A 20419-nucleotide genomic window follows, 5' to 3' on the forward strand; every position below is an offset into this window, starting at 1 on the left:
GAAATAATACATAAATATATAGACAATGAGGACCTTATAGCTATAGCCATTCTGAAGTTTAGTAACAGATTGTGGACACTAGTAAACCTATATTGGTTTCCGGGGATTGGGATGGGGACAGTCAAAAAGCATTTAGATCAAATTACAAGCATATTTAAAGGTAATTTAATAATAGGGGGGACTTTAATTGTATTACAGATATGTCTGAAACTACTAATAAAAAATCTCCACATCTAACAGCTACTGCAAAATTATTAAAAAAATGGACCGAATCCTTAAAATTAAAAGATACCTTTAATGTTATAGATAGTAATTCCTTGGTATTCTCCCATCAAGATTATAGATATGGTACCCAAACCAGAATTGATAAGATATATATTTCCCAGGATCTTCAAACAAAAATTACTTCCTTTACAGTAATTCCTTGCCCCTTCTCAGATCATAATTCTCTAGTTCTAAAAGTGCAAATACATTTTAAATCACTTGCTTTTCTTACTAGAATTCCTTCATATATTACAAAAATTAAAGAATTTAAGCAATGGTTAATGAATGAATTCAATTTCTTTGTAGATGTAAACTACAACTCGGAAGCGAATATAGTAATGGTATGGGATTCATTAAAAGCTTATATCTATGTAAAAATGATTGCTTGGTATAAAAATAAAATCAAGGAAGGGGAATCAGAACTTCAAGAACTACAAAGGAATCTCACATTATTTAAATCTAAAAAATCTAATTTATTAGAGAATAAGAAGACAATAGAAGACTTAAATAAAAGATATATTAAATCTTAAATCACAAAACTAATTTAGCCATGAAGAGGTTAAAAATAAATTCTTATGCCACCTCTCCAAAACACTTACATAAGTTATCTGTTAAAGTTAAAATGCAATCTAAAGCTAATACTATTGTTAATATACTACATGAAGAAAAAGGTAAGAAAGTTTCGGAAATATGAGATATTCTAGATGCTTTCAAGTGTCATTTCAAAAATCATTTTAAAAATAACAATAATTCGCCAGAATATCCCCTTTTAGAAAATGTGTTTTCAAATATTAAACCAATCCCTGAAAGTTTACAAAATGTATTACAAAAATCCATTACGCACAAAGAAGTCATAGATGCAATCAAAGAAAGTAAAAGTAGTAAATCTCCCGGAATGGATGGCTTAATCACAGAAATTTACAAACTATTCCCCAAAAATATAACTTCATTACTACATAAAACATTTATTGAAATTCAAACTCATGCATTAATTCCTCCTTCATGGAGATACTCCTTAATCATACCCATTTTAAAAGAAAACAAGGATTATAGTCAATGCAGCTCATGTAGGCCAATTTCGTTATTAAATAATGATTATAAAATATGTATGTCTATATTGGTTAAAAACATAAAAAAATCATATGAATGAAATTATCAACTATGACCAAACTGGGTTTATTAAAAATAGACATCCACATGATAACATTAAAAGAATATTGACATTAATTGATTATTTAAACAAAGAAAATATAGAAACCTTAATAATTGGACTAGATATTGAGAAAGCTTTTGATTCCTTGAACTGGGATTATTTAATTAAAATCTTAGAAGCTTATACATTTCCCATCTCCTTCATTACATTTATTAAAAAGGTTTATGAAAGCAATTTAACTTATGTTAAATTAGGACCCTTTACCTCAGAAGCTATACAAGTTACGAGAGGTACTAAACAAGGATGCCTTATGTCACCCATTTTATTTGCATTAGCTATAGAACTATTGGCAATATTAATATGAAACAATCCAAAGATAAAAGGAATAAATATATTTGGTCAGTATAACTCCAAGATCATGCTCTTTGCTGACGACATACTTCTTACACTATTGAATTTAAAAGAAACAGTTGGATTAGATAATCTGGTAAAGAAATGTCGTAAGATCTCAGGACTCTGATTTAATAAACACAAGTCTAAATACTTATTATTAAATAAAAAAAAGGATTTTCAAATAGATAAGAATCATATCATAGGAGAACATGTCTCAACAATAAAATACTTAGGGATAGACTTGTGTGAAAATATTCAAGATATATTGAATATTAATTATAGAAGGATCATAGCTACACTAGACTCTCTAGTAGGTAAATATAATAAGTTATTTATAGTTTTTGAAGATAGATTACAGTTAATTCAAATTATTCTTCTCCCTAAAATTTTGTATGTTATACAAGCCACTTTGTTAATTCCTGAGAAAACTCACCTTAAGAAAGTAACATCAATTTTGCTAAGATTTATGTGGTTTCCTAAAAGAAACAAAATTGCATATACCCATCATATCAGTCAGTGGGGCCAGGGAGGAATACATTTCCCAGATATTGAATCTTATATAAGAGCAACTTTGCTTAAAACTGTGGTTGAATGGATCAATCCAAATTATATGTCTAATTGGAAATTGTTACATACAACTATAATAATAAATGAAAATAATTTACTTAAAAATTCTACTTTTCTAGACAAGGACAATATATTATGGTACTCACTGGCCTTAAATTATCAATATAATATAACTAAACTAACTAGGACAAATTTAATAAATCATTTATTTGACTATTTTAGGAAATTTATAAACATGAATATACATTTAAAGCTTTGGTTTGCAACATTAATTCCCTTCAGCATTACTAAAAACTTTCCAGATAGAATTCATAAAGATATATTCCACTCTTGGGAGCAGAAAAATCTAATCTGTTGGTTACACTGTCTAAAAAATCAGCAAGTATGGGATTTACAATATATGATTTCAACTTACAAAGTGAATTCTCATGAATGGTTAATGCTTCGGAATATATTGACGTACTCCAAGGATCTATGTAGGATAATAAATAATTCTTCCTTTTCAAATACACCAAATTTTATATCCAGACTGTTTGAAATTTTATATAATAATAAGAAATTGGAAAATGGTACTTCATATTTATATAATCTAATAAAAAATTACAAAATACAACCTAAACCAGCATATTGGCAATATATTACTAAAGGATATATGATTCAGTTAACCTCAGAAAATAAATCTAATTTACTTCTCTCAGTAAAATTAACTTCTTGTTCTCATTATTGGAGAATATTTACCTGGAAATTCCTTCATAGATCATTTTTAACCCCTGATAAAGTTTCAAAAATCAATCTTTCTAATGATGGGTTATGCTGGAGATGTCAACAGTATAATAAAGCTGATTGGTCTCACATTTTCTGTGATTGTATCAAAATTAAACCCTTTATGGAAAGTATTAACAATTTCTTGCAGGCGGTTTATACAGATAATTTTGTCATGACCAAGGCTTTGTTATTACTGAATATAACTGATAATGCTTATTCTTCAAATAAGATTGACCTTCATTTACTTTGGACTATGCTAGCTATAGCTAGGAAATGCATAACAAAAAGATGGAATTCTACCACAGCTCCTAGCAAAGAAGATTTTATATGTCTATTGAAGACTACAGCCTTAATGGAAATAAAAACCAAAGAATTAAGACTGTTTCCTAGACCATTAACTAAAAACCCTTGGAAAAAAGTTCTAACTTTGATATTTTGCAAATGGATTTAACCTCCTCATGAAGCAAGTACTGTTTAACTTTAATTAAACTATATCTATGTAATTTGTTATCATGCAAGTTTTAAAATGTCAGGCTAAATGTAAATTTGTATATAGTTAATAATTATCTAACTTGATTGTAAACCGTGATACGTTTTCATTTATTGTTTATTGCAAATTTAAAATAAAAATCATCTGAGTAAAAAAAAAAAAACAGAGAGGATCCTAGGCCTTAAACACTTGTCCTATATGGACAGACTCAAAAAACTCCAACTATTCTCTGTCTCATATTGCCTACTTAGAGGCAATCTCTGCTTAACTTACAAAGCCATGTCTGACCCAGCTCTGTTAGAAATACTACATATAAAGAAATCCCAATCCCTCCGCACCACACGCTCCAGGGACCTCAACCTCATTACCACAATCAACAGAACAAGCTTGAGGGACAGGTTCTTAACCCAGAGACTGCCCATGTTATGGAATAGACTTCCTATACACGTTAAGCGGAGCACCTCACTGGCCCTCTTCAAGAGAAATATTGATGAGTGGCTGGGAAATAGAAAATTCACCCCGGGGATCACTCCAGTGGCTGTACTTGATAGAGGCACTGGGAACTAAGGTTGGGTGGCATGATGCCAGGGTAATCCTATGGGCTAGAACTGTAAAGGCTCCAAGGCCATTAGCCTAGTACACACCTGTGAACCTATGACTTATACTGCACAAAGTCTTAAATGAGAACTGGATCTGTTTTCATCAGTATTTATTCACCATAAACTGCATCAGTATTACCTGTTCTGAGTAGTACTTCTGACTGTAGTCATATACTATAAGAGGTGAATACCAGTTTAGAATGTTTGCAATCAGCCCCTGCAAAGCTGTAGAGTTCATGTTTGTGAATATATTACTTTGTGAACCACAATGACTTTGCTGTCATCATTATCGTATATCTCGTGGCCTGTTTCAGTCGCCTTACTAGTTCAAGGGTGCCTAATCAAAGAAAAATAAACTGTTAAATGAAGTAAATTAAATGAAGGAAACAATCTTTAATATAAATGTTATATTTAGTAGTAAATATTCTTAGTCTTTAAATTTTTTTACTTTATGACATGATTTTAAAAATATTTAATTATAGATGCATAGGCAAGTATTAGGCTATATGTTCTTGTAGGCCCATTTAAGCTTAGCCAATTTCCTTTCAAATGTGAGACTCAAACTGTGAACCTTGTGTCTGTAAGATAACTTAACAATGTTGTCAACCCCCAAACCCCCCTGTTGAATATTTGCTAAGTGTTTACATCAGAGTGTGATGATTTTCACTCTCTTGATTGTCTGTATAAGACCATCTGTCTAATTCTATAAAATGTTAATTGTGTTACTCAGCAGAGGATTCAATACAGATAATTTATGTGCAGACTGATCAACCTAAATAAAAATTATACAGCATTATAAATCTGCAGAACAGTGCTCCAGGGAAGAGAATCTATAAAATGCATACTTTCAAATGCTATTATTTTACAAATATGTTATAAATGTCAGGCAAGAGAAACAATTTAAACAACCTAATTTTTCAGTTTCCTGCAATTATTTACTTTGGTAAATAAAATTAATTTGTTATTAGCACTGCTAAGTTGATAAGTTGAAAAAAATGTTTTAGATGAAGTAGCTGAAATCATACTTAAATGTAACTGCAATGTAAAGTCAAATAGTAGCTTGACAAGTTTGTGAGAATGGTGTACTGTGATAAATTATGTTTTGATAAATGTTTCTGTTTCATTATGTTTTGCAGCACTTTTGGATGCAGCAGCTGTTTTCAGAAGGTAAAATTATGGTGTTTAGTTACCTTAGTGTGAACGTTCATTTTTTGTTTTGTCACTGTCTGTAATGCTTTTATTGTGTTTCCAGGAGCCACATCCCTTGAAATGGAAAGCTATGCTAATTTGTTTAAGGAACATCACATCACAGGCAAACAACTACTGCTGCTTGGAGAGCATGACATGAAGGACATAGGCATTGTCTCCAAAGGACACATCATCCATTTGAAGGTGAAGCCATTTTGTGTCTTGTAACTTAAGCATTAAGTACTGCAGAGTTTAAAATAACAGTTGTACCTTCATTATGTTCTACTCAGTAGGTCATAGAGCTAGTTGTGAAGTCTTTGGTGAAATTTATAAATATATTAAAACAAGTAGTGATAAATAATATTTGTTCTGTTTCAGACTGCGATTGAGAAGTTAACGAATGACTACCTGAATCTGTTTCATTTTCCTCCACTAATGAAGGTAGGCTCAGATTTTTTTCACCTGTCAGTTTACAGGATCTTCATAGTGTTACTTGTCTGATGTTTTGAGAAAAGCAAAACTCTGGGATTCTGTCAGAAATTATTCCAATTTTTAACAGGCCTCTGGGAAGGAGATGGCCTGCTATTGTTGTGACAAGGTATTTACTCATGATATTGGGGACCCAGATTTGGGAATCGGCCCAGAAGACTGGATTACCAAGGAGCAGTGAGCAATGAGTAGTTGCTTGACTCTCCTCCTCACTTTTAGAGGGGATTATATTTTTCTGGACATATTTACCCATACTGAAGATCAGAAAGTGATGTATACACAGGAGGTATAATTGCCAAGGGTGTTAAATTTGCTGTCATGATGGCTAAAATATCAAGATGAAGTCATGATATATGCTGTCAACCTTATTAGCATACATTTCAAATGTACCATATTACTGGAAGCCAGATAATGTGATCAGTGAATACATTTGGTATAGGGTGCCAGTTTCCTTAAGACATATTTTGTGTATTACTTTCCCCTTTATCAGGCAAATTTACCACTGCTATCTGAATTAACTTATTTTCAATTAATTCCCTGTCTAATGCATGCATATCACATTTCACTATATTTCTTATCATAACATTATAATAAATGGCATGCATTTCAGTATTTATAGGTCCCACTATTTGAATTAACTTTTTCAATAAATACTCTTTCTAATTCATAAATTTCTCATTTCACTATACATCATATCATAACATTATGATAAACACTATTGGCAGATTGCATAAAACTTGTAGTGATCCCATTGGACCTTATGAGGCATATGGATGCCAGCCATTTTGAAGTGCTTCATTCACTTGTGATCCCTCCACTTTTAGTAATTTTTTTCTCTACCTGTCTTAGCCCCATCAGGGACAGACTCGATATGTTGCTTTACTACTGATATATTTGGAACAATATGTGAAATGTTTCCTTCATTCAGTCAGTCAAGATAGCCTGTGTTCTCTGCTGCTGCATCTTGAAATACCTGTGTAGAAACTTTCTAGCCTATCTTTCTAGACAGGTTTAGACACACCTCGTGGCAGATGGCTTGCCATGTGGTACTTAAGCAGTAACCGATGCCTGGGTGTGGGTAATGCTGGATTTACCATGGGCAAATCCAGCATTACCCACACCCAGGCGTTGGTTATTGCTATTATACAATGACATTAATTTAAGAAAAAAAAATACTTACTTTTCTTAAATAATGGCATTGTATAATGCCGCCATGCTGCCCTTCCGCAGCTGTCCAGTATTCTGCAGCAGTTCTGATGTACTGCGTATGCTTATGCAGTACATCAGAGTTGTGTGTGGAAGCGACGGAGAAAGGAAGATCTCCGTTGCTTTTTTAAAAGTGTCTCACTATGTTAAAAAAGTTTAACATAGCAAGATATCTTTAAAAAAGCAATGGAGAAAGGAAGATCTCCGTTGCTTTTTTTTTTAAGACGTCTCGCTATGTTAAACTCGTTTAACATAGTGAGATTACAGCAACGGAGCTCTTCCATTCTCCATTGCTACCAAAAACACAAAAAAATCAAGAGTTTTACTAATGGAAAAAGTTCGGGCGACCAGACTATTTCCATTAGTAGAAGTCAGATTTACAACGGCACGCTGACCAATCAGCGTGCATGTTTTGGAATATTAATGAGGGGTCATTGTATAATTGTATTCTTCTCATGGCTGTAAGCTTGCCATGTGGTACTTGTACTCTTCTCATGGCTATAAGCTTGCCTTGTGGTACTTGTACTCTTCTCATGGCTGTAAGCTTGCCATGTAGTACTTCTACTCTTTTCATTGCTGTGAGCTTGCCATGTGGTACTTGTACTCTTCTCATGCCTGTAAGCTTGCTATGTGGTACTTGTACTCTTGTCATGGCTGTAAGCATGCTATGTGGTATTTGTACTCTTCTCAAGTGCTGTAAGCTTGCTATGTGGTACTTGTACTGTTCTCATGGCTGTAAACTTAACATGTAGTACTTGTACTCTTGTTATGGCTGTAAGCATGCCATGTGATACTTGTACACTTTGCAGTCTCTTTCTGACATGCTTGATGTCCTTCTATTCTGATGTTGCAGTATTCATAACAGTAGGGAGTTGCTGCTTGCAGTGCCACTGTCCAGCCAGTGTACCAAAGTCTTAGTTCCAGAATGGTACGTGTGATGTCTGTTACCAGGGCTATAAACCGACGTTAGTTCTAAAAGTGACATCTGAATGTGCCCTCATCAGAATTTTTCTGCTACAGTAATCATTGGACACCCGTTTGCCAGTTTCACTTCTGCGTCGCGTTTCTTTAGACCGAATTCCAGATCGTTAAAGACCAGACAGCTGCTTTTGACCATTACAGATAAATGCCCAGTGGGGTTTTCTTGCTTATTTTGCGTACTGTTTAGACTTATATGTCAGCTAGAAAAGGGAAGTGTGCTTGTGGGAGACAAATTCCTCACAAGGACACACATGATGTGTGTTTTTTGTCTAGGCAAGGCCCACGACCATACATCCTGTTCGATTTGTAAGTCGTTCATCCACAAAACTCTACATAGCCGATTAGTGGCTTTAAATCTATATCTTGAGAACCAAAGACTCAGACGCTTGTCGTTAGGCATGGAGGGAGGAGTAGGTCTATCTAACGAGCCACCTTGGAAGAAGGCGAAAAAGGTTAGGCCCAAATCTCAGGCTGTGCCACGTCCGAACAGGCTCTAAAGGTGATTGAAGACCCAGAGTATGTTCAGACGACTGTTACCAAAGCAGGCCTGGGAACCTCAATGGAAGCCGGGGTGTGTGATACCGAAGGTACATCTGCTGAGTTAATTCAGTCATCAGAGTCTGATGGCAGGGGGGAACCACGGCTTGCATTTTCGGAATCCCCTGCTCCTCCTATTCATGCTAGGCCGACATCTGCTTCTCTTCTGACTGCTCCGATGACCCCCTTGAAGAGGAAACAAAAAAACAAGCACTCTGAACCTCTACAGATGCCTGGCTGAGAATCTTTCTCTTAAGTCTGTTTAAGGCCTTTCAGGCATTACAATCACAACTCCCCCCTACTCTCACACCTCAACCACTCCATGTGTCTGAGGAAGATTACTCCTCTTCTGAGGAGTCCTTCTCCTATGAAACACAAATTGAATCCCCCAAGAAATTCATTACACCAGAAGAGGAGGATTCTATCTCTCCTGAATCCCCAGGAGAAGAATTCAGCTTTGGGGATACTATCGCCCTCATGAGGGAACATTTTAAGTGGCAGGCCTCTGAGGTTTCAGACTCCCAAGAAAAGTTTGCAAATGGAGCAACCATCTCCCTCAGCTGTGCCTCCCTTACTGCCTGCTTTTCAGGATGCCTTCCTAGCTGCTTCACAGCCTCCTGACTCCCAACCCCCAGCAGCTAAATGACCTGATTGATTTTACAGAGTCCCCCAAGACACACAGTTTCTTTTCAAGAACCCTCCAGCAGATCCAGCTGTTATAGCTGTTTCCGCAGATAAGACATCCAGACAACTACCTTCTACTGCTCTTTATCCAACTGATAAAGACAGTAAATTTATGGACAGGTCAGGAAAAAAGATATACCTCCTCCACTCTGGCCATTAGGGCCCTGAACTACCAAACCCACATGGCTAATTATGTCTTTGATACCATTTCTAAAACCTCTACCCTTCTGTCTGAGGTTCAGGACTCCCCTATCAGAGCACAACTAAATTCACTTCTCTCCACAACATACCAAGTGACCAGGCACTCTATTAAGTGCAGCTATGATGCTGTGGAAGCTTCATCCAAAGCTGCTGCTTCTGGATCAGTGCTTCAACATTACTCCTGGGTAAGGCTACAGCCCCTCCCCATAGATGTTCAAACTTAACTACTGGATGCACCCTTAGACAAGAAGGCCCTTTTCAGACAAGCTTCTGCTGAGCTTCCGAAATCCCTCCAAGAGAAGGGTAAAGAATTACAAAACCTCAAACATCTTCTGGTGTCCCCTATTCCTAGATATTATAGGAATTATCCTCAGAAGCCCTCCTTTGTTAGAAGGCAATCTTTTTATTCAGCGCAGAGCCACAATCAAAGGGACATAGACGGCCGAAGAAGACTTCTACTCCCAGATTTCCCTCTAGCTCCTCTACCACACCCTTTCAGAGCTAGCCTGACCAATCCAGGCCTTCTCCACTGTGACTCACCCCCTTTGCATCCAGCAACATCCTTATCCCTTTGACTCATCCTCTCCCTTCCCTCCTGGCAGAGATTAACAACAGAACAGTGGGTCCTCTCCATCATCCAGAGAGAGGATATTACATGAGTTGATGGATGCTCCCACCTTTCCAGGGTATTCCTCAACCAACAAGAAAAAACAAATCCACCTGTTCCCACCCATCATTCATCAACTTCTAAATCAAGGCGCCATAGAACTAGTGCCTACCCCTCAAAGAAACTCAGGTTTTTATTCCAGAATGTTTCTGGTACCAAGGAAAGAGGGTCCTTAGGCACCTATCCTGGATCTATCCTTTCTAAACCTCTTCCTCAATGTTCCTAGTTTGAAAATGATCACCTTACCACTACAATTACCTGTAATCCCCTCCCAGGCATCCATGGTAGCTCTAGATCTCAAGGATGCCTACCTCCACATCCCCATTCATCCAGATTACAGGAGATTCCTCAGATTTTCAGTAGGCTGCTGTCATTTTCAATTCTCTGCATTGCCTTCTGGTCTCTCCACTGCCCTAGGAGTGTTTACAAAGTGTCTAGCCCCCTTCATTGCCCATTGCAGGACCCAGGATATACATATATACCCATAGCTAGACAACCCACTCATCCTGCATCAAGACCACCGACTCCTACTCCTTCATGTACAACAGGTGTTGAACACCCTCTCTCTTCTGGGGTTCACGATAAACATAGAGAAATCTCACCTGACTCCCTCACAGGGCATGATTTTCCTGGGGTGCAAACTGCGCACAGATTGCATGAAGGCCTTCATCCCAATCCAAAGGATTCAGGAACTCTGACTGCACTTTAGTCAGATCCTTACCCAAAATGCCTTGACAACTCTTTATTCCTGAGACTGTTAGGCCACATGGCATCCCTTATACCCATGCTGCCTTTGGCAAGACTCCACATGTGCAAAATGCAGTGGGTGATAAAAACCTATGGACCCAACATTCCCAACCCTTGGAGTGTCCACTTCCACTTCTCCTGTACCTAAAAAAGGAGATCCACTGGTGGATATCTGTAATGCATACCAACCCGGGGACCCAATTTCAGATTGCAGGACCACAACAACAGCTATCCACAGATGCTTCAAATCTGGGCTGGGGTGCAGTGTTGCAAACAAACTAACAGCAACTCTCATTACAAGGAAAATGGCCTACTTTAAGGGAAAAGAACCACATCAACATCAAGGAAATGAGAGCCCTGCTGTAAGCCCTTCTAACATTCAAGCCCTCTATCCTGCCACGAAGCCTAAAAGTAATCACAGACAATATGACTGTCCTGTGGTACAGAAACAAGCAAGGGGGGAACAGGTCCTACCCACTATGCAGCCTGGCCATCCAGATATGGAATCTAGCTGCTTCTCTCAGGGTCCACTTATTAGCCATGTATATCCCCACAGCACAGAATGTTATGGCAGACACACTCAGCAGAACCTCAGCCCCCTCTCACAAATGGATACTTCAGAGAGAGGTTTTCCTAGACTTGATACATAGGTGGGGTACTCCACAAGCAGACTAACTTCTGCACAAGGAACCCACATCCACAAACTTGGAAAGTGGACGCCTTCTCCTTCTCATGGGGGGGATGTACCTGTACGCCTTCCCCCTTCACTCTAATTCAAAACGTCCTCCTAAAAATTCAGGAGGTCAAACCAAAAATCCTACTGGTGACCCTCTTTTGGCCAAGACACCATTGGTTTCCCTTCCTACATTCTCTAGCCAAGGGCAATCACCACAGGTTACCCCACTGTGTAGACCTACTCACACAGAACAAAGGATCCCTGCTACACCCACAGGTAAACAAACTAAAATTGACCTTATGAGTGATAGGATTCTAATCCCTTACAGACACCTTTATTCAGAGGATGTACTCAATGTTTTGCAGGAGGCCAGAAAACCTAGCACTAGGAGAAACTATGTAGCTAAGTGGCACAGATTCTCCACTTGGTGTCATAGGAACAACCAGGACCCCCTCATTACCCCATTCCAAGGGTCCTATCCTACTTGTGTGAGCTACTCCAATCAGGACTAACATATTCTTTAATCAAAGTCCATTTGTCTACCATTTCTGCCTGTCTGCCCATTTTACCCCCTCTGGCATCCAGACTGGAAGTCAAACTCTTTCTGAAGGGAGTCCTCCACATCAAACCCCCACGAAAACCCATCCCTCCTCCGTGGGACCTAAACTTTGTATTAGAAGAACTATCCTCTCCCCCTCCCCCTTTGAACCAGCACACTCAGTTTCCCTGAAACTTTTCATATTGAAAACAGTCCTGCTAGTAACCCTCACCTCCGCCAGGAGGGTCTCAGAGATCCAAGCTCTTATGGCCAATTCTGCCTACATTGTTTTCCACAAGGACAGAGTAGTCCTCAGGACCAACCCTTCCTTCATGCCCAAGGAAGTTAATGAACTCTCATTGAATCAATCCATTAACCTACCAGTTGTCTATCCTCATCCACAAAATGCCTCAGAAAGAACCCTACATTCCCTGAATGTACACACACAACTTCGATACTCCTTAGACAAAACCAAAGAGGTCAGGAAGTCAGATCAGTTATTTATTTCCTTCCATCCCAGAGCCCTAGGGAAAACTGTCTCTAAGCAAACCATTGCCTCATGGATCTCTAAGTCCATTTCCTTGTGCTACTCCCACCATGGGAAATCCTTACAAGGTAATATTAAACCTCATTCAACCAGGGCAGCTCCTTCCTCTACTGCCTTTTTCAAAGGCATAGACTCCTCTTCCATTTTAGAAGCAGCTACCTGGACCTCAGTACACCCCTTCACCAAACACTACAAGTTGGACATAGCATCCCATGCTAGAGCAGGATTTGTCAGGACTGTCCTACAGGGTCTACTTGACCACAGGACCCCTTCCTCCTCCCAGGTTCATACTTAAAGCTCTGGTACTCTCCCTACTTAAAGCTCTGGTACTCTCCCTACTGAAAGCTCTGGTACTCTCCCTACTGTTATGAATACTGCAACATCAGAATAGAAGGGACATAGAATAGTTGTGTAAGAACTTACCATAACCTTAGATGTCCTTCTCTTCTATGTTGCAGTATTCAGTCCCACCCACTTACCCCATGTCTCTTTTTAACTACTATCCCAAGTATCTCCTGTGGGCACACTGCCATCATCTCCCCTGGTCTCAACCTTCACAGCCATCCTACTGCCCTGGGACTGGCCTACATGTAAGTCTAAGGGTATCATACCAAGTCCCTCCTGGTCAAACCTCACAGGCACTACTGTATGTGGCAAAACAGTTCTGATGATGGTACGTGCAGACGTCACTTTTATAACTAACGTCAGTTTATAGCCCTGGTAAAAGACGTTGCATGTATCCTCCTGGAACTAAGACTTTGCTATACTGACCAGATGGTGGCGCTGCAAGCAGCAACTCCCTACTGTTATGAATATTGCAACATAGAAGAGAAGGACACCTAAGGTTATGGTAAGTTCTTACACAACTATTCTTTTTGAATAGATATCACTGTTTTTTTTTTTCCCAGTAACTTTCCACCCTCACTGTGAACAACAAAATATCTCAGCTATTACCTGCCCCAATGGCATTGTGGAACAAAGCCCTAACTGTGGCCCAGACAACCTGTATTTGATTAGCAACACAGGTGCTGGAGGGAGTGGGGGTGGGGAGGATGGGAATGAGTGGCCATTGTTAGTTCACCCATTCTGGAGGGGAAGATAGCTGTGACTAAACATTTGGGTGGCACCTAGAGCAGAACTAGTTGTTGAACCCAAAGAGCTCTAGCCTGAAGTGCACATGCTGTCTACGGTCTGGGGATTAGTATATATGTGGAGTTTTGCACACACCCAAATTTAACAGCACTAGCAGAATGGGGAGAAGGAGCCGCAGTGGGGGGAAAGGAAGTATATTGGGTCCAGCAGTCTATCCTGCTCTCACTTCTCTGTTGGAATGAATGAGCTGATCAGGCTGTCCAGATGGGGAATACATTGGTTGTAGTGATCTCACCTTGGCTGGAAAATGCCTGGCTATTACATCCAAGAGAGGAATGAACAGACCAGTTGGGAAAATGAAGGGGAGCCATTGGGCAAAAAAAAAAAAAAAAAACAGCTGATGGGGGGATGTCAGCTATTCACACTTAACAGTCACTCCATCTATCTGCTTTACTGTGAATTTTATTGTTCTCTCACTGTTTCCCGTTTTAATGAAGCTAAGCTTCTTGCAATTAAGTCATAGAAGAGCTTCTTAACAAACACTCCTTTATGCTGCCTTATTGTGTACTTTACTGAGCCTCTTTCTGTCCCTCTTTTAAAGATAAAGCACATCTTGCTGCTTTTGTTGCAGAATTTGTTTGCAGACTGATTTGCTTTCGGTCTGTCTTGTACTGAAATCGTACCATTAGGCTGTAGTAAGGAAGCAAAGGTAAGCATTTTACTGTGTAGTTTGTGATCCATCAGTAGCTGAGATGGTGTTAACAATACAGCATACAAAGAAGGACTGTTTCTCTATTTCAACAAAGTTAGACATATTAATATTAACAATCACCTTTAATGCCCAGAGCTTTCATTATGAGGTTTTCAGCAGTTAAAATTATCCAGTTGTCTTCACCATTGGATTGTGGACAGTTTAGACTGGAGGTCACATGATGAAATTCCAATTCTGAAAATCTCTTGAATTCTGAACTTGCATATTTTGGATCATTATCAGAGGCAACTACCACTGGGTATTCTTTCTTTGAAAAACATAGCTTTAATCACATTTATAAAATAATCCCTTGTGTCATGTAAACAATTTATCATTAGAACATTTGAATAGTAATCTTTGTATATTGCATTCAGTCTGTAAAATGAAGCAAGTCTGAAATACATGGATCATATTCTCATGTTAGCATCACTGAAATCTGGTCCTGAAAAAGTCTGGACAGTCGTGCTGTCATCAAGACCAGAAAGTAATTAGGCATTTCAGAGTTTCTAAGAATGATGCAGTGTCTTGCAAAGGTTTGTGCCCCATATGTCTGATAGGACTGTGAGTTTAAGAAAGCTGTTAGAAGCAAGATGTAGCTGGGCAATGGAGTCATGAACAGGAAGAGAGTTTTGAGATGCTTAAGAAACTATTCAGCGGTGCCCCAACATGCTATGGTGTGAGTAAGCCACTTTTTGTTGCCTGTAAATGCTGGTCAGAATTTTATGGTAGGAGCTGTGATCTTATAGGAGAACAGACCAGCTCTGTACAAGTTAAGAGCATTTACAGATGCACAAACAGGATATGTTCCCACATGAAAGGAACTGTTGGTAAAAGTGTAGGGATGAGGGAAATTCCTTGAATATATCTATGGTAAAGAAGTGCAGGTGAAAGTAGACCATAGACCCTTGCAAAGCATATTTTTAAAAAACAGTCTTTTTATAAGATATCTGTGGTATTACAGATGTCATTACTTAACAGAAGCATAATCTGAAAATGATACACACACACACACACACACACACACACACTGTTTACTATGAGAAAGTTGAAGCGGATTCAGTCAAATCCACTGTAGCCGACGTCCGGAGGCTGAATGGCGACAATGTCAAACCCGACATTGTCGAAGTACAAATCTTGCCCCCATCTCGAACCATGTTAAAGCCCGTTCCAAGGTCAAAGTCGAGTTGTATTTTGACATTGTCAGAATTCGACATGGTCACTTTCGTGGACGTGTGTCAGTGTTTCCATCATTCAACTGAGTCCGGATCGACCTTCCCATAGTAAACTATATATATATATATATATATATATATATATATATATATATATATACACACACACACACACACACACACACATACACACCTTGTAGGAGACAGCACATAGGTACATTGAGTAATGCACATGCAATATTGCTACATGGAATCTTAGAAGAACTAGAGATTCTTTGGCTAATATGGCAGCTTCCTGTGCCGATGAAAACACAAATTAATTTCAAATGTCTGCTGATACTGGTTTAAGAATTTGTTAGTTGAAAGATGCTATGGTGAAAGGTTTGCCCGAGCAAAAATCATCTTTAGCAAAAGAGATTAGGTCTTAATTGTTCTTTCAAGGAAGAAGTAAGTTGTGTTCAAGACTTATTGTTTAAAGCTAGTAAAATAATAACTCCAAGTCTTCTGTGACAAATAGATGCTTGAGAGTATGCAATGATTATATATGGAAATAGAAAATTGCAAATAAAGAGCAGGGGGTCTAGTTTTTTTTATCTAGTGTATCAACTAGTGAAGTAGGACAGCATTGTGCCATTGGTAGTTTGTACCACAGAAACAATCCAAAGGAAGAAATCTTAGCAAATGTTGTTCCATATTATCCTTGGAGCAGGCAGGGTGTAGAGTGGTTCCAGTTGAAAAAAGTCATGTGTCTCATACATGTGGAGTATTATTCCAAGTTCATTGAAACAATGAAACTAACAGACACGACAAGTGCATTTGTCATTAGATCATCAAGTCTATAATCTCTAAACAGGGGATACATGCTGTCATATCTGACAACAGTCTGCAGTACACAGTTCAGAACAAAGATGGGTTTTGTGTGAGTGGGACTTCAGTTGCATAATATCCAGTCAAAAATATCCGAATGTAATGGGAAATTGGATAGCGCCAACTAAAAGTGAAGGATCTTATAAGAAATAGCAAATGCTGTGAGGATTGTGATCTCACAATTTTGCAATGTAGGAATATTCTGTACTGAGGGCTGAATGTCTTACTAGCTCAAATAGTAATGGATAGAATGTTCAAAATCAGATTTCCTGTTTCAGCAACATTGCTGATGCCTGTAATTTAATATAAAGTGAATGTGACAATGAAAAGAAATGAGAAGAACCCCAAATACTTCTGTACTAAGAACTTTAGAAGCTTTACCAGATCTGCAAGTTAGAGATAAAGTTAATATTCAAAAGCCATATGAAAGTCCATAGCCTGAAAATGAAGTTGTTGGCAAAGCTGCCAAACTAAGACTATGTTGCAGTTTGAAAAGATGATAAGTTATATAAAATAAGTCATAGACATTTGTAAAAGACAGATATATCAAAGTGATAGAAAGGTGTGCTACCAAAATATCACAAGACCTGTTACAAGAAAATGGGTACTTACGTATTATCGCAACCAGATTTTTGCGATAATACGGCTTGCTTCCCAGTGTGTGACTGTAACCAGAAATGTATGCAGAATCACACAGGGGGTGTTATCTGTAAAAAAAAAAAAAAAAAAAAAAAAACACTTTGTTGAGGTAGGAATAGTGTAGTACTTGAAAAATTACTGCTTGTTTGAACCTATGCCTGAACCTATGCCATTTCCCAACATCATGTCAGTCGTAGTGCTTTTCCAAGTCCTGTTATGTGTGCACGCAACACAGCAGAGCTGCGTCTGCAGCATATATTCCCTTCCCCAGAACTAGCAGCCCAAAAGGGGTAAAAAGCAACTGACAGTTCACGCACCATCCAAAAAGGGGGAGAAAGGTAACACCTACAGACGTGATTCAATTATTATTAAACACACTCATCACAGAAAGCATGACACTCCGGGGGGTGTGAAATTCTCATGTGAAAATGCAGAAATGCGAAAGACTGTTTCAGAAAAATTAAAACCTTACAACCTGCATGTTTGCTATGGGGGACAAAAACACTGAGATAGCCGGTCAAAATCTTTCAGATCACTAAAATAAAATCTGAGTACTGGCCATGAACATAAGGATGGTATATTCCTGATTAACTTAGCCTATGTCGCGCTTGTAATCAGGAATGCAGGATCTGCCATGTGCTGCATGCAGCAGTATGTAGTTCACTGGCAAAGTGAGACATGCCAGTCAGCACTCCAAAATTTGGCAGTTAGTCCTCTCCCTGCCTCAAAACCATGTGTGCCACAATTTCGCTTGCTTACTTACACTCCCTTTTCCAGCTTAATAGACCTGCTGTCTCAGACATGGGACTAAATTCGCAACTGCGAAAATCTGGTTGCGATAATACGTAAGTACCAGAAAATGAATACTGCAAAAATTGTTATGGTCAGGCGCTGTAGACAGTGACACCAGAAGTTGAACCTCTAAATGAAGCTGCAGTGTTGCAAGAACTAAGCCGAATAATGACCAGATGCCCAGTGCACACAGTCCTGTTTTTAACTTTCTAGATATGGAAGAGTATTGAATAAATCAGAAAGATCTATGGGTTCTCTGGTGTTAAACATGATTCTAAGGATAAAAACATTTCATTTAGTAAAATATATTTTACATATGCAAAAAAGTATTGATTCTGAAGGAACTTACCAATAGCATGCTTAATAGTGTTTTTTTTTTTATTTTTAACACCCTTTATTGAATTATCACTTGAGATAGGCAAACATACATTTATATAAAAATTAAACAAACCGTATTAACTTATTCCCAGCTGCAAACAGTATACATCACATATATTCTTTTGTGTATTTATTGTCAATTCAATTTTTCATGAATTGATCAATTCCTGCCTTCCTGGCGATGTATGACTGTCGTAAATGCAGATGACTGACTATAAAATTGTACTCAGTTTATTTACTTGTTTATACTTTGCTGACCAGGTAAGTCCATCTAGGCTTATGGGAGACCTGAGGTAGTATTTATACTACTGCTAGGGGAAATCTGACCAGAACGTTGACGAACTTCCCCTACTCGTCATTGTTGTGAGTGGGACCCGTGTTGCAGGAGCTCTTCCTGTCTCCATTCCAGACACAGAGGCAGCCCAGAGAAACAGGGAGGCAGATGGAGAGAGAAGGAGGTGATGGAGTGGTGAAAGAAATGGAGGAGAAAACCATTACTGAAACCAGAGAATGTGTGCAGGATTCTGCGGAGGTGTCTCAAAGAAATATGGTTGATGCAGATGAGTCAGAAAATGATGGATGTATGATTACAACCCTCCAGTCTGGAGGGTTGCAGGATGATGTACTTAAAGAAATGATGCTGCAGAGTGAGCCAGAAAATGAAGGCAATGTTTCCTAGAGTGACAATATGGAGAAAATGCAGAAGGAATCAGTTTAGAAGAAAATGTGCTAAGAGAAGAGTTGCTTGATTTAATAAAGATAGATAGACATATTAAGATCAATGAAAGACATAGACTGTAAAAGTTCAATAAAAAAACAAAAAGTGAGAAGTTTGATAAAACAAATGAACACAGTAATTAGGACTGTCCATTGAGATCCATGTGATATAACAGAAGTAAACAGGATATATTACTGTGCAGCTAAATTAATAACCAATAAAGTTCTACCACAAGAACACAGGGTAGTGAGGGAAAGGAAGGGGAGAAATTGAATGCCATCATTATCGAAGAGAGAAAGCTCTAAAGCAATTAAGACAAGAAGTGTCACTGTTACAAGAGTATAGAATAGGGAACAGATCAACAGAAATACTTAGAAAGACGTGATAAAAGCATTGCGCAGTATTAGAACACATCAGGATCTTTCATTCACTATCGCAAACAGCAAACTAAAAATCCCAGCACAGGCAGAAAAACTTAGATGCGGAGATAAATTTAAAGGAAAAGTACAAAATAAGCAATTTATTGATGACCCAAAAAAGTTTTATAGAGAACTGGGAAGCAAGGTAAAAGGAATTGAAAGACCACCAAAACAAAAGAAGAAATACATATATTTTGGAGAAGTAGCTATGAAGATCCTGTGGAACATAACAAAGATGCTAAATGAATAGAAGAAGTAAAAGAAAGAATAAGAAGTTTAAAGGTACAGGATATGAAATGGGATGAGTAACAGCCAGAGAAATTGAAACAAAGTTAAGAAAAGCCTCTGAGTGGAAAACCTCAGGTCCAGATGCAGTACCTAACTTCTGGTTAAAAGTATTAACATATTTGCACGAAGATTTAGCCATGAGTAAGAACTATTTATATGCACATCCCGAACAGACACCAGCCTGGTTAACGACAGTAAAAACAATGCTCCTAATTGAGAGTGAACCTGCAAGCTATCCTAAAAATTATAGACCAATAACTTGCCTTCCGACAACGTATAACCTATACACTGAAATTGATGCCGATAGAATTTATAGTCATTTAGAAGAAAACTCAATTATGGCAACAGAACAAAAGGGCAATAAAAGAAAAGAAAGTCATATGGAACAAAGGATTGTTTGTTGTTGAAGTCATAGTGGAGAATTGTAAAAATGGGAAGAATCTAAGTATAGCATGGATTCACTACAAAAAAGCATTTGATAGTATCCCACATTCATGGATAAAAGTGTATAAGATACACCCTACACTGATCGACTACATTACAGTGAACATGAAACAGTCGCAGACCTCCTTAAAATTAAGCTATGATAAAGGACAAATTATTATCCTAGG

At 38.1% G+C, this 20419-nt stretch overlaps 1 protein-coding gene across 1 annotated transcript in view; it reads left to right on the plus strand.

Moving 5' to 3' along the window:
- MAP3K20 (mitogen-activated protein kinase kinase kinase 20) overlaps positions 1 to 20419 on the plus strand; it is a 1351048-nt gene that overhangs the window by 928673 nt on the left and 401956 nt on the right. The window contains exons 12-14 of the mRNA XM_044075552.1: positions 5368 to 5398; positions 5484 to 5623; positions 5798 to 5860. Coding sequence (XP_043931487.1) covers positions 5368 to 5398; positions 5484 to 5623; positions 5798 to 5860 — 234 coding nt within the window. The remainder of the gene's footprint in view (positions 1 to 5367; positions 5399 to 5483; positions 5624 to 5797; positions 5861 to 20419) is intronic.

Source organism: Protopterus annectens, chromosome 6.part1 (assembly GCF_019279795.1).
Source record: "Protopterus annectens isolate FY-2018-M chromosome 6.part1, PAN1.0, whole genome shotgun sequence".
NCBI classification, from domain to species: domain Eukaryota; kingdom Metazoa; phylum Chordata; order Ceratodontiformes; family Protopteridae; genus Protopterus; species Protopterus annectens.